Below are 13,502 nucleotides of genomic sequence, written 5' to 3'. Positions count from 1 at the left end.
ATGACGTAAATTAATTATCATTTTGGCAACATAAAAATGTGGTTGTTGTGTAGCATCCTTTCAACGTGAGATGCAAATTAAGTGGTGTAGGTGCCATCTCCAAAACTCCATAAATAGCTCGGAATGGTCTCAAATTTTCCCAATATCTTCGCAGAGAATTTTGGCAATTTTAAAGTCCTGCTCAATAGCTGGACTATAGAATGAACACGCTTCGAGATATCCCAAAGCAAAGGTGGTCCACCTCTTGTCCACATCAGACACAATGTCACGGATGTAAGGGTACGGTGATACGCTGAGCGCGAACACGACGCAGATCTGGCCGAATATTCTACATATTATAAGCCAAGATGTCATGGAATGGTATTTGAAGGGGATCTTACTGGCAGCACACGAAGAACTTGAGAGGATTGCAACTTCTCATTGAGTCGGTGACTTGGATGACGGAAGACCATGCCAACACAGCGCTTATGGCATCGCGACATTTTCGAAGATGGCCTTCGGTGAGGGAAGATGGTCGTTCCAAAGCGCGGTGTCTTACCAAGTCAGCATGTGCGCAAATTTGCAGGAAAAGTATACTGACAGTAAAGGTCGGCCGATGTGATATCTGGCGACAAAGTATCGGGCATGCAGCCAAGCCGTCACAAGTGCATCAGAGGGAGATTCAGCATGCGTCAAAGGCGACTTTGGGTCAAACTGCAGCATAGGCGGCAATCTTTCACGCCACTGTTCCAGTTGACGAATAAGTTCATCCTCGACAGGCTCAGGCGGATAATCAACTGTTGGATCTAATCCTGTAAGCCTATGACCTCTGCATTCTTCACCGTGAACTTACTGAAGTGAAATAGACTGTTCCGTGCCCTCGTCAAGATAAGACGATGTGCAAGTTGCGACAGAAAATGATAGTGAAAAAACGGGTCATCGCCAGGGTAGCGGAACGAGCCAAAGGAGGCTATGTCCCGTGCCGAAATGAACTTTGGCAGGGCAATATGCTCTTCCAGTTGAAGGCAGTTGCTAGGTGGGAGATTCAGTTCTTGGGAGAGGACGGCTTCGAACATGCTTGTTATCCAGAAGAGACGGGATTGCATATCGAGCATCCACTCATCTCGGTCTCTTGATACACTGCGAAAGTCAGCTCTATTCTTGTTGCCGTTCCAGATGGTCTTATTACTTGTTCCAGAAGTATGCACTGCATGCACTCGCCTTGGTCAGCATTGCCCACCAGTCCACTGGTCGAAGAGCCTCTGCATAAAACAGCCTACTCCTCATTAGTCTTTGCATTCAAGGTCGACTTCAATCCACATACCCTGACAGAAGATAAAACTGGCACGCCTGGAGATCTTGCTCACACATCAAAAAGCCAAACCTCTTCCTTGCTTCGTTGAAAAAGTCCAGTCCGGGCAATTCCTCATCTTGTCCACTACCAAAGTTAGGATAGGGACTAGACGCAGGTGTCGGCAGAAAACCCGCTTCTCGCATGGCTCTTTTTCCCATTAGTCCCAGTGCCATAACCACGAGAACTATACAACTTTCGATGCAGATGCCAAAGTTACCGTCAATGGCTATACCCAGTGTCCGCTGAAAATATGTCTTCTGGTCCAAAATTGGCGTCGCAAGATTGAACGTTGTGAAGTAAACATCAGACAACTCCTTCAACGTCGCGATGCTCAGTTTCGAAAGCCAGTCAGAAGACATGTCTGCAGACGTCGCATATGGTAGTTTTGGCCTCGCGGCTTCCAGGCGCGTCGAATACACTGCGCCGTTCATTTGACACATCAGCTTCACAGAGTCAGGAAGCGCATCTTGTAGAGCAGGCCAGAAGAGGACTTGATGCGCGCTGAAGGATATTGCTGGGTTAGGATCACTTGTTGCTGCAGAGGGCGACTCAACAACTGTGTCGCGACGTTGAAGCAAAAACGAAGGTACGCCAAGAACTTCACTTGAGTTGGCGGGGGATTTTGGGTTGAAGGGACGGAGAGCTGTAGAGAGGATGCGAGCTGCTTCTGGGGGGTTTGACGAGTCTTGCTTTTTTCCGTCATCAATTTTACCCTCAATGCGACGGAGGATATTGACGATCATTCCTAGGGAAGCTTCGTTTCTACTGATGTTAGTGTGATGCGTCCATGAACCGTCGACAGGTAAACTTACCGCGTCGCTTTCCGCTGAGTAAATTTGCATTGAATACCGAGCGACTTGCAAAGTCCGCATGGGAAATCTTCATCACACCTTGTTTTCTTTTGGCGACAGTATTCACATGCCTACGCGATACTGTCAGATTGAGTCAGGCAATTCTTATAGAGAGATGTTACCTGTCTCGCGATGAAGCCGCGCTGCCTCTTGGAAGGAGGCCCTTCATCAGAGGCATTTGCCTCGAGAGCAGGACTGCTTTCTTCTCGTTCTGCCATGCAATTTCGATTTCTCTTTATTGTTATAGTTCTTGGCGATGGTTGAGGTGGCCGGGGAAGGATGATAAACTCCGGATGGTCCACGTGCAGGAATTTCATGACGCTTCGGTACATAGATATAATGCTTAAAAGGATTTACCTTGACTTAATAGCAGCGACGCGAAGTCTCACAGCCATACACAAATTGTCCAACTTTTTATTTTATTTATTTAGACTATATAGACATTCTCAAACGCGTGATAGGGTAATTGATTTTACTTTGTTACTTTATCTCATCATTTTTAACACATTCAAGTCTATGCCTTTGTCGCAACAACAAACAATCTGGGAAACGGCAAAAGAACCTTTCCATCATTCTGCGTCCTATAAGCCTTCTTCAGCTTCCCCAAATAAGTCTCAACGTATTCCTTTTTCGCCTTCTCGTCAAGCGGGTCAACATAAGGGCGAAGACCTGTGCCTTTGACCCATTCGACGATACCCTCGTGGTTGTCCATCACGTGCATGTATGTCGTTTGCCAGATGTCAAGATCTGCGCAGAAAGGCTTGAGACCATCCCAGATCTCGGTTGGTGAAGGGAATTGGTCACGGGAGATATTGGCGCGCTTGAGCGTCTCGGACCAGGGTTTGTTGGGCATGTCAGCCACTTCGCGCATCGAAGCATGGCTGGGCTCGTCAAGGTTGTAGGGGATCTGGAAGGCGAGACTTCCACCTGGCGCGAGATGATCCAGAAGCCGTGTAACAATCTCGATGCGTTTTCCATTGGGCAGCCACTGAAACACGGCGTTGGAAAACAGCACATCGACAGGGGCGTCAGGCTTGAAGGATTGCAAATCAGCAACCTCAAAATCCACACTTGGCAAGGTTTCCTTGGCCTTCCTGATCATGTCTGGGGATGTATCAAAGCCCGAGATCTTTGCGTTGGGATATTGCTCTACTAACACAGCGGTCGAGTTACCGGGTCCACAACCAATATCCACGACGCGCTTAGGTGACACGTTGGGCACGTGAGCCAAGAGATCTATGGAGGGTCTTGTGCGATCTTTGAGAAACTTGGAGTACTGGTCTGCGGACCACGTATCCTTGTTTGCTTGTGCCATTGTGGCGGAGAAGTATCTTTTCGATACTGGTTGGTGTCGCGCGAGGGAATGGGAAAGATGACGTCGTGATAGTGAAGCGACGAGTGACATTGTTGCTGCTTATCTGAGTAAGACTGTGATAGCAGAGTTTCCTACGGTATTAAATCCTGTCTAGTGGCAGGAACTTTGGTATTTATAGTAGTTGACCTGTATTTTCATGGCTAATATGACCATAGCAAGGGAGGCTATTCGGCAAGATGATGATGTCTTGCTTAGCAGGTGACGGATCTGACCGAGTCGGAGTCCGAAGGTCTCGTCCGAGTGAGCGGGACCGACTCGGCTGACTGTCGGTCTTTCGGTGGGGTAATCGGCAAACGGCACGGTGATGAGGTGAATATTATGGTAGTTGTCGAGCATTGCTATATCTGGCATGATATATATGGTCTTTCAAAGTTATTCCGGAATCCACACAAGATACATTGACGGAGTTTGACCGACTAGTTAAAAGCGGCTAAATACTAGGTAAAGATGATAGGAAGTGTAAAATCGTCCCAACATTAGAGTGATAAGAAACTGCCACTCGTCACAAAATAATAATAACAAAGGAAGGCAACACAGGATGAACAAATATAAAGAAGTAATTGATACAAATATAGCAAGAAAACACTTCGCATCACCACGGAATGAACAAGAAGCCATTGTTATTTATATTTCCGTCCATTTACCCTGGACCAAAGACTATCCCAAATTGAGAGCCCAGGAACAAGACACCTTGTAGAAACGAGCCAATCATCAATGGTTCAGGCCGCGTGGCCTAATGGCTAAGGCGCTAGATTTCGGTCTCCAGCAACTGAACTCTCTAGAGATTCCAGGTTCGAATCCTGGCGTGGTCGATAATTAGCTGGTTTTTGTTTTTGCCAGTTTCGTCAAGTTTTGACGGAGGAAACAGAAACATAGAATGTATTACTATGTCGGCGTAACAAGTCCGACAACAGTACCTGTAATGATTTTTTAAATTGTTCTTTAGTGATAAAAGAATTATGCAAATTCTATTTCCCATCACAAATTATACATGTTCAATTCAAGGGTCTAATCGTTGTCCCTTTTCTCCATTTCTCCGCCACTACCGATTCAGTTAGCTTGTACCAGGAACTCGGGAGCTGAACATGACATACACTACCGTTGACGCTATTGAATGGCTCAAGTGGATGATCCGGTTCCAGACCGTCGAACAAGATGTCACTGTTTGGCTAACCATGCAGGTTGAAATTAGGAGTCCAAAAGACACAGCGAATAAGAAACCAAGTTGGTCATACACACTAAGCCTTGAGTCGTGGCAATAAGACACACGAGTCTTTGCATGCCACGTGAACTTGTTGAAGGATTATTCCATGGGGAGAGCGACGAAAGCGCATATCGCAGATCTCTCTGACTGCCGAAAATCCCTGTGGCAAAGCACTCCACAGTCTTCAGACATATCAAACCACTATCCTCTGACACTCTATCCTTCAGAATCACTATACTGTAGATACTCTTAGACATCCTGGCCATGATTGCTCTACCTCTTGCACACTTCTTTTCTCAGCTATCTTGGATGACATGCCGATGTCAAATTAAGGTCCATCTTACTCATCAATAAGTCAGGTACCGAAACACTAGGACTGTCAATAGCCCTACACACCGGCCGAAGAGGCGCTGGCTGAACACCCTCAAAGTAGCTGGTACTGCGCCACGCCAGAGTACACTATCGAACGCCTCTCAGCTTCCACAACACCAAGGAAACAAAGCAACGATAGGGGTAAGAGAGGGAAAACAAGGCATGATGGGTACTTCATCAACGTACAAAAGGAACGGATTGAGCCGCACTTCTGAAGACTTTTTTCTCACTCTCAACCGCCCAACTCGGTCAGACATTCGTTTCTCCCTTTCTTTGTTTGGTTTTATCCAACATTCCGCTCACTATGCGATCTTTCGTTGCCTTTGCGGCTTTGGCCCTTTCGGCTGCTGATCTGGCTTCTGCCGGTCCCTGCAAGCCTCGTCCTACCACCACAGCTGACACAGCTACCTTGGCTACCACAGCTGACACAGCTACCTTGGTTCCCACAGACACAACCGAGACTTCTGCTGCTGGTGATGCTGATGCTACCACTCTACCTGAGCCCCCTACCAACGAGCCTATTGTGAACTCTTGTAAGGGTGGTGGCATGACTGATCTCACCGTCTTCAACCTTCAGGGTGACGTTAAGTCTAATCAAGATGACGGTGTGACCACCGATGGAAGCAAAGATCATGCTTGTGCTCAGCTCTCGGCCCAGTCTACTGGCGGGACTCGCAAGCGTCAGAACGCTGACGAGGTTGCTGCTATTGGGCAGGATCTCTCTGGTCTGAACACCCACACCAAGTACACTGTCCAATTCTATTACCGTGTTGCTACTCCCCCCACCGGGAACACTGACTGTAGCCTCGAGGCCTACATCGGTAATCTTCGATTTTTCAACACCGGCATCTTTTCCAACGGTGCTAGTGCTGGCTACAACCAGGTTCTCATCTCCACAAGCGTTCCTGCCGCTCAGGGTGAGCTGAACATCAAGACCACCTGTACCAATGGCGACTCTGCTTCGGTTCTCATTGACTCCATCTTCATGTCCAACCAAGTCACTCCTGAGAACATTGACAACTACCGCCTTGACTTTGGTGATGGTCAGATTCGTGAGCCTGCTAACCATCCTGCTACCACTGTCGGTACCCAAGCCCCTGCTACTACTCAGGATGGTGGTGCCACTGGCGGAAACGGCAACAACTCCGCTCAGCCCACCACTACTGCCCAAGATGGGGAAGAGACCTCTCAACCCACTCAGGGCAATGGTTCCCAGACTACCCAGGGAAGCGGTTCTGGCTCCCAGTCTACCACTGTTGCAGGTGGAGATTCTTCGGCCACCACCAGCGCTGCTGGAAATGATAATGATGCCACCACACAATCCCAGGGCTCTGGCTCGCAACCCACAAGTGCCACCCAGGGCTCTGGTTCTGACACCACGACCGAGACCCAGGGGTCCGGCTCCCAGCCTTCCACTGTTACCCAGGGTTCTGACGCTACTACAGCTAGCGGTGACTCTACTGAGACCAAGACTGACAGTGCCGAGACAAGAACTAGCGATGCCGCCTCTGAGCAGACTCAGAGCTCTGATGCTGAGACTCGCACCAACACTGCTGGGTCCGACCAGACACAGACCCAGACTGCTTCTTCTCAGGGTACTCAGTCTAGTGCACCAGCATCCGAGCAGACTGAAGCTACTTCTGTTCCTACCAACACTGCCCCTGTTGACGCCGAGTCTACTACTGCTCCTGTTGAAGTCGATTCTACTACCGCTCCTGTTAATGCCGAGTCTACTACCGCTCCTGTTAATGCCGAGTCTACTACCGCTCCTGTTAATGCCGAGTCTACTACCGCTCCTGTTAATGCCGAGTCTACTACCGCTCCTGTTGACGCCGAGTCTACTACCGCTCCCGCTGGCACTGACTCTACCTCTGTAGCTGTTGTTGATGAGGCTGCTACCACTACCACTGCTACCACTGGTGACGAGTCTACCTCCGCCCCAGTTGACGAGTCTGCCACTACCACCACTGCTCCTGCTGACACTGAGTCTACTACTGCCCCTGTGGATTCCGAGTCAACCACCACCCCTGCTGGCACTGACTCTACCTCTGTCGCTGTTGACGAGTCTGCCACTACAACCACTGCACCTGCTGGTTCGGAGTCTACCTCTATTTCTGTCGTTGATGAGGCCGGTACCACTACCGCTGCTCCTGCTAACTCCGAGTCTACCACTGTCTCTGCTAACATCTACTCTACCTCTATTGCCGTTGACGAGTCTGCTACTACAACCACTGCCCCTGCAGATTCTGAGTCTACCACTGTCTCTGCTGGTACTGAGTCTACTTCCGCCGCTGTTGACGAGCCTGTTACTACTACCACTGCCCCCGCCGACTCCGAGTCAACTTCTGCTTCCGTTAGTGAGTCCGTTGCTTCTACTACTACCGCCTCTGGTGCAGAGTCTGCTACTACCACTGCTGCCTCTTCTAATGCCGAGTCTGCTACCACAACCGATGCGTCTATTGCGGAGTCTGTCACCACCACCGATGCTTCTTCTGTTGCTGAGTCTGTCACCACCACCGATGCCTCTGTTGCTGAGTCTGCCACCACCACCGATGCTTCTTCTGTTGCTGAGTCTGTCACCACCACCGATGCTTCTGTTGCTGAGTCTGCCACTACTACTGCTACCTCTGGTGCTGAGTCTGCCACCACCACCGATGCTTCTTCTGTTGCTGAGTCTGCCACTACTACTGCCACCTCTGGTGCCGAGTCTGCCACCACAACCGATGCCTCTACTGCAAGCGAGTCTCTCATTACCACCACTACAACTGCTGGTACCGAGTCTACTTCCGCTTCTGCTATCAGTGAGTCCTCAGCCACTAGCTCCAGCACTCCCGATGGAACCACTACCTCCTCTTCCTCTGAGGCCACCCAAGCCTTCGTTGCTCGTGCTGAGCCTGCTCGCACCAACTGTCTCGATGTCGGAAACTCCATTGAGAACGGTAATTTCGACAACGCCGCTGCTGAATGGACCTTCACTGGAAGTGCTGTTGCTGTTGATAATGAGGGACTTGGCCCCAAGGCCCACACCATCGGCTCCTACGGGGTTGGGTTCACCGGACCCACCAGTGGCTCGTTCAGCCAGACCATCAGTGGTCTCGAAGTTGGCGAGAGGTACTACCTCAGCTACGCCTACTACGTCGCTACCGACGACAGCCCCTCCGCGAACGATTGTTCAGTCAAGGTCACCCTCGGCTCCGACGAGGTTGAGACTTTCGATCCCACCCAGGAAACCGAGGCCCGCGACGGATTCCGCAACCACATCTTCGAGGTCTCTCCCAGTTCCGCGGACAGCGAGCTCTTGTTTGGGCTTAGCTGCAACAACAATCCTGACACCTTCGATCTTATGATGGACGACATTTACCTTGTCCGCTGCGACGAGTAAAAAAACATCTCAGGGGATGAAATGAATTAGCATGGCATTCTTAAACTTCATTGTACTTAATTTATACTTTTAATGATCCTCAATCAAACGAATGAACTATTGACGTTGGACATCCGATAGTGTATGTCTGTATTTTAACCGTTGTATTTTTGTCTTGATAACGAGACATCGTTGCTGTTAGCTCCCAGGGATCGAGTGATACGCTATGTGAAATAGTTCAACTCCTCTCCTCCGTGGATACCATGAATCCCATGTCAGCATACACCTTCTCAAGCTCAGCAAGATCATCTGTCTCTATGGTTACGATGAAAACTTGCCTTTTCTGGATAAATGAGACTTTCCATTGGCCGTGGATCTTTTCAAGGTCAGGAGTAAGTGTTTCGAGGTTGAAGATTTTGGCATTGTCGATAATACGCAAGAGTCCATGGTCACCTGTCTCGAACATCTCGACGATTTAATATTTGTTTCTTGGATATGAGATCTAGAGACGCGAGGCCTAGAAGCTTAATTGGCGTCAATGTTACAACAGATGTATCGCTCCCTAACTTAGTAGAGTATAGTAGAGGTGATTTGTTAAGGCTAGGAACTCTTGGGGAAAGCGGCTTATAAGAAACGCCACGACTAACTGTTGCAAACATCAATGTACCTGGAACCTTGTTCATGAGAATCACACCGCGCATCAGTAATTCAACTACACAGGAGGGCTAACAAGAGCTCACTTTGTAAATGTAGAAACCTGAATCACATCGGTGTATATTTGCTCCTGTGTGCTACAACGCGTTTGCTCTCCCATAACCCCATGTAACCTTGAAGAAGCCATTAATCACTCATTGGCTTCCTTGCCCAGACAGTCTTTAACTTGATCCATGGGTGATAGTTCTTTCTGTCCCGAATTTCCTTTCGGAACTTGGCGATGTAGACGTGCACTTCTTCATGGCTCCAACCCAAAGTGTTGGCCACAAAAAGAACAAGTCCTTCAGTGTCCTGTGTGCTAAAGAGCTCTCCAAATTGACCAATCTCTTTCAGATGAGGGTCTTTGGGGAAGGGGTTCAGGGGAAGCTGAGAGAAACAAAACGTTAGCTTGAAAGAGCAATGTTGTAGGTGAAGATGGAGGGGACTTACCTTGGAATTCCATTGCTGGATGTCAGTAAAACCAGCATTCTCAACACCCTTTCTCTGAAGGTCGTCGGCAACAACGGTAAACGTGTTACCAATAACCTTTGACGCCTTGATGAAAGTAGGCCCCCACTGTCCCATAGCAGAATCTAGTTTCACGCTGTCATCGTCGCTTTCAATAGTAGGTGAGGCCTCATAAGTTTCGACCCAGCCACCAGGCTTGAGGGCCTTGTAGGCTTGTTCGAGCAGCTAGCCCAAGTCAGCATCGTGATAGGAAGTCGTGCAAAGAATAAAGACTACTTACCTGGTTCCAGTCAGGGATACACCCAACTAGATATCGCAGGTGAACGTAGTCGAAGCTCTCGGGAGCGAACGTCCAGTCTTGGTTGCAGTCTTCAATTTCGAACTTCAAGTTTGGTGGTACCCAAGAAGGCTGGATAGGCGAGATATCAGTTCCGATGACCTCGCAACCAGGGAACTTGTCGGCAAAGTCACTATTCAATCAGATTTGATCGTTGTAGATTTCTCAGTGTCGCTTACATGGCCCAAATTCCTGTTCCGCAGCCAATATCCAGAGCCTTCTGAATGTCCTTCTCTAGTGGAGCCAAATGCAGTTCGCCGTCTTGCGCAAGCGTAAACATGTGGTGCCTGGAGTCGTTGTCAGATGCTAGTGCCATATGGCGAGTGCAGAAGGGAGGGAGCCTACGCAATGTCCATGGCCTCGCTCTGGCGTTCATCGTTTGAACCCCTGCCAATATCATTAGTTCAGGAATCTCTATTAGCTAAATAGATCTACCAGTAAGCCGCGTTCCCTCTTTCGCTGTGGTAGGTTCTGCCATTGATAGTACGGTAGTGAAGAATACTGGAAGTGATAGAAGCCGTGGAGCTTTCGGCATCGGCTCCTAGTCCTGGATCAATCTCATCCTCGTCTTCTTCAGGCACAGTATCGACATCGATTGTTTGCGTAGCATTAGGAAGACTCCTTTGACTAGTCGGCGAGCGAGGCGCCGACCTCTGACTCTTGGGGCTGCTGGCGGGCATCTTGGTAGCAACGATATGCAGAAACTGATAAAGCGCTATGCAAAGAGGGAAAAAAAAGGCAAAAACTGGGTGATTGGCCAGGGCCTGAAAGGCTCTTTATTATGTGTCGTAAAACCCATCCCTGACATTAAAGGCTCACATGTTATGATGATATGACTCGGACATGGTACAGCAGCGTCACATTACACAATGTTCAGTTGTCAGCGCGACACAAAACGAGGGAAAATGTCGCGAACCACTCGGAAGAGGCAATTAAGCGACGAGACCAGCCCATTCGGAGTGGGATTAAACGGGGGCCAGCTTGTCAAAAGATGCCACGAAACATGGAACCCCACTGCTATAGTCAGGGATCTGCAATGCAGAGCGGCTTTGTGCGACGGGTTGAGCCTATTTCTGATAGAAATCACTATAGTTTCATTAAAATGAGAATGGTTCGACTGTCAAAAGATGCCGAGGTGCATTAGGATGAACAAGCTTTTTGACACATTAATTAAGTGAGGATCCTTGTCGTTGAAGAATATTGCATATTGGTTCGGGCTACCAAGTATTTACTGTAAAATCCATGACCCTTGCAATGTGATGGTGCTCAACCAACTGCATATCACTTGGCATATCCGTGCATGGTTGTGTATCGTCGCATTACACATTTAATACACATCCCATTTCGAATGTGAACCCTTGGCAACAGCCCAGCACACTCGTGATCCCAGATATCACCGCGACAGCAGCCTGAGATGGCATCATTTTCCTAAAGCAGAGCAGTACAAGCCGACGATAACGACACCAACCTGAACTAAGTCTCACCACTCGCGAAAAACCCAGTTAGTGAGATAGTCTGCTATGGGAATTGTTGAACACAATTTTGGGAGAAGTGGAAAGTATATGCATATCAGAGCAGCCAGGAGCATACTTGAATAAGCTGAAATTATGATTAGACCAGGTTTGATGCTAGCTTTGCGTTTCGAATATGACCAGTTGCTCTTTTGCGATGGTTATCGAGTGTCTTATTCAGTCTACATACTAGTCTAGCTGTCGACAGAATTGCTTCCATGTAGGAGTAGCTCCCTGTTGAAATATATACGCCTCAATTGCTAGTAGGATTATTTCTTCTAATACTCCTAGCATACGAATCATTTCGCTCAGCCCAGTCAGGTCTTCAGTCTCACTCGCAATCCTTATCAGTCGGCCTCTAATATCCCATTCTACCTTGCCTTTACCATATATCATGTCGAGTGTTAGAGTAAGCTTCTGATGGTTCGGAATCTCGTATTTATCGAGATAGTATTCGTGCCCAATACAAACCAACATTTTGAAGGGTAGAATATGAGGGGAAACTAGCAGTGGTCTTTCGTGTTTCTTGGGCTATCGATTTGCGCTGAAGTTTGGGGATAAGATTGTAAGCAAGGACAGGATGCCGAACGAAAATAAATAGACTACTAAGAGGCTATTTAACAGGGAATGTGGGAAAATGCCATGTGTGCTAGCTATTTGCTGTACTTGTTTCGTCTGTTTCACTGCTCGACTCTTGCTGATGTGTAAGTGACGACGTTTCATCGTGAGTAAGTCTCAAAGGATGTGACCTTGAATCAAGTAAATGTTGGTCAGTGATATGGCCTCCACCTAACAACGACGTGACTTGTGAAAGGAATAATCAGCCGATCCAAGTAGTTAACATCTGAAGTTGGGATTTTCAGTCGATGCAAGGCGTATGTGAAATGAACTGATGAATGAATTGTTCTTATCTATTACCGTCTATTGATCATGGCAGACGGGTATTATAAAACTATTTTCCCATTAAACCTATCGTGATAAGTCCCTTACAGGCGCGACTTGGTGTCTTCCTCCCGACCCTTCAAGTTAGGGTGAGCGTCGCGAACAGGTCGAGTGACGACATAGAAAGCGAAACCCTGAGACTTGGTGGAGAACTGGACCTTGGAGCCGACGTGGAAGAAGGCAAAGTCACCAGCTGTGAGATGGTGAGTGACGCCAGTAGCCTCGTCCTGAACACTGTTAGCATTTGGTGAAGTTGATGTGGATAGAAAAACAAGCATACCAGAACATCAACCTGACCGCTCAGGACGTACTTTGCCTCTTCAAAGGTGTACTGTGCAGGACGAGAAGGGCCGGCTTCGATCTTGTAGAAACCAGAGGTGATGTGAGCGGGGGAATCGGTCTTTGTGCGGATGGTGTGGAAGTCAGCTGTGGTGGCGTTGGCACCGTTGGGCAAAGGGATGTGCTCGAAGCCAGCGCCCTTAATGACAGTGAGAGGTACAAGGTTTCCCGACATTTTGATCTTGTGGACTGTAGTTATGATGGGAGAATGTAGGAATTAAGTCTAGAGATAAACAGACAAGGCTTTATATACGTTGAGATACAATAGGAGATAGTTCGGCAACTGCCCCGATATTGGAAGCACGGAAGTAGTCCCGGGCTCCACATGGGATCGGAACCATAACAGACATGTAACTATATGCTTGATGTCACAGGCTTGCCTTTCTTCGAAGCAGGAATTGATTGTTGATTGTGTTTGCCATACCCGACATCTCCTGTCAACTAACCGTGAGGTGTGATAATAAAATCCGATAAATGTGTATAGGAGATTTGAACCATAATTGATATCCTCCGTGTCCGGGTTAGCGCGGCCTCGCGGACTAGACCTGGCTTCCGTCCTCCGGCATTTCACCCACGTGATCGGAGAACCGTCACAAGTCCGGAGGGGTTGGGACGCCATCAAAGCTAACTGTAGGTAATCAACAATTCTCAGCAGAATGAAATGACACCATTGGATGAACAGTTAACATCCTGGACAGGTGATCTGTGCTTCTCAA

The 13,502-nt window shown here is 48.3% G+C and overlaps 6 protein-coding genes across 6 annotated transcripts; 1 reads left to right on the top strand and 5 right to left on the bottom strand.

The window, feature by feature from the left end:
• Nucleotides 1-129: 129 nt before the first annotated feature.
• FSST1_008507 (uncharacterized protein) lies at nucleotides 130-2,402 on the bottom strand (the record flags this gene model as incomplete). Its single annotated transcript, XM_083225397.1, has 8 exons — nucleotides 130-328; nucleotides 381-533; nucleotides 581-785; nucleotides 833-1,119; nucleotides 1,169-1,255; nucleotides 1,304-2,095; nucleotides 2,146-2,255; nucleotides 2,307-2,402. 8 exons carry the CDS (start codon nucleotides 2,400-2,402, stop codon nucleotides 130-132), a joined length of 1,929 nt encoding a protein of 642 aa, XP_083084468.1.
• Nucleotides 2,403-2,698: 296 nt separating this feature from the next.
• FSST1_008506 (uncharacterized protein) lies at nucleotides 2,699-3,589 on the bottom strand (the record flags this gene model as incomplete). The annotated part of the gene is made up of 1 exon (XM_083225396.1): nucleotides 2,699-3,589. One exon carries the CDS (start codon nucleotides 3,587-3,589, stop codon nucleotides 2,699-2,701), a length of 891 nt encoding a protein of 296 aa, XP_083084467.1.
• A 1,850-nt stretch (nucleotides 3,590-5,439) lies between these two features.
• FSST1_008505 (beta strand repeat-containing protein) lies at nucleotides 5,440-8,517 on the top strand (the record flags this gene model as incomplete). Its single annotated transcript, XM_083225395.1, has 1 exon — nucleotides 5,440-8,517. One exon carries the CDS (start codon nucleotides 5,440-5,442, stop codon nucleotides 8,515-8,517), a length of 3,078 nt encoding a protein of 1,025 aa, XP_083084466.1.
• Nucleotides 8,518-8,734: 217 nt separating this feature from the next.
• FSST1_008504 (uncharacterized protein) lies at nucleotides 8,735-8,962 on the bottom strand (the record flags this gene model as incomplete). The annotated part of the gene is made up of 1 exon (XM_083225394.1): nucleotides 8,735-8,962. One exon carries the CDS (start codon nucleotides 8,960-8,962, stop codon nucleotides 8,735-8,737), a length of 228 nt encoding a protein of 75 aa, XP_083084465.1.
• Nucleotides 8,963-9,336: 374 nt separating this feature from the next.
• Nucleotides 9,337-10,674, bottom strand: FSST1_008503 (S-adenosyl-L-methionine-dependent methyltransferase; the record flags this gene model as incomplete). The annotated part of the gene is made up of 6 exons (XM_083225393.1): nucleotides 9,337-9,576; nucleotides 9,640-9,882; nucleotides 9,938-10,127; nucleotides 10,174-10,281; nucleotides 10,340-10,381; nucleotides 10,430-10,674. The coding sequence occupies 6 exons, from the start codon at nucleotides 10,672-10,674 to the stop codon at nucleotides 9,337-9,339; spliced, it is 1,068 nt and encodes a 355-aa protein (XP_083084464.1).
• A 1,817-nt stretch (nucleotides 10,675-12,491) lies between these two features.
• Nucleotides 12,492-12,961, bottom strand: FSST1_008502 (uncharacterized protein; the record flags this gene model as incomplete). The annotated part of the gene is made up of 2 exons (XM_083225391.1): nucleotides 12,492-12,674; nucleotides 12,728-12,961. 2 exons carry the CDS (start codon nucleotides 12,959-12,961, stop codon nucleotides 12,492-12,494), a joined length of 417 nt encoding a protein of 138 aa, XP_083084463.1.
• Between the last annotated feature and the right edge of the window lie 541 nt (nucleotides 12,962-13,502).

The sequence above is a fragment of the Fusarium sambucinum genome, chromosome II, assembly GCF_050947815.1.
Source record: "Fusarium sambucinum isolate potato_lamoka chromosome II, whole genome shotgun sequence".
Classification (NCBI taxonomy): Eukaryota; Fungi; Ascomycota; class Sordariomycetes; order Hypocreales; family Nectriaceae; genus Fusarium; species Fusarium sambucinum.
This window is presented reverse-complemented; position numbering and strand designations above follow the sequence as displayed.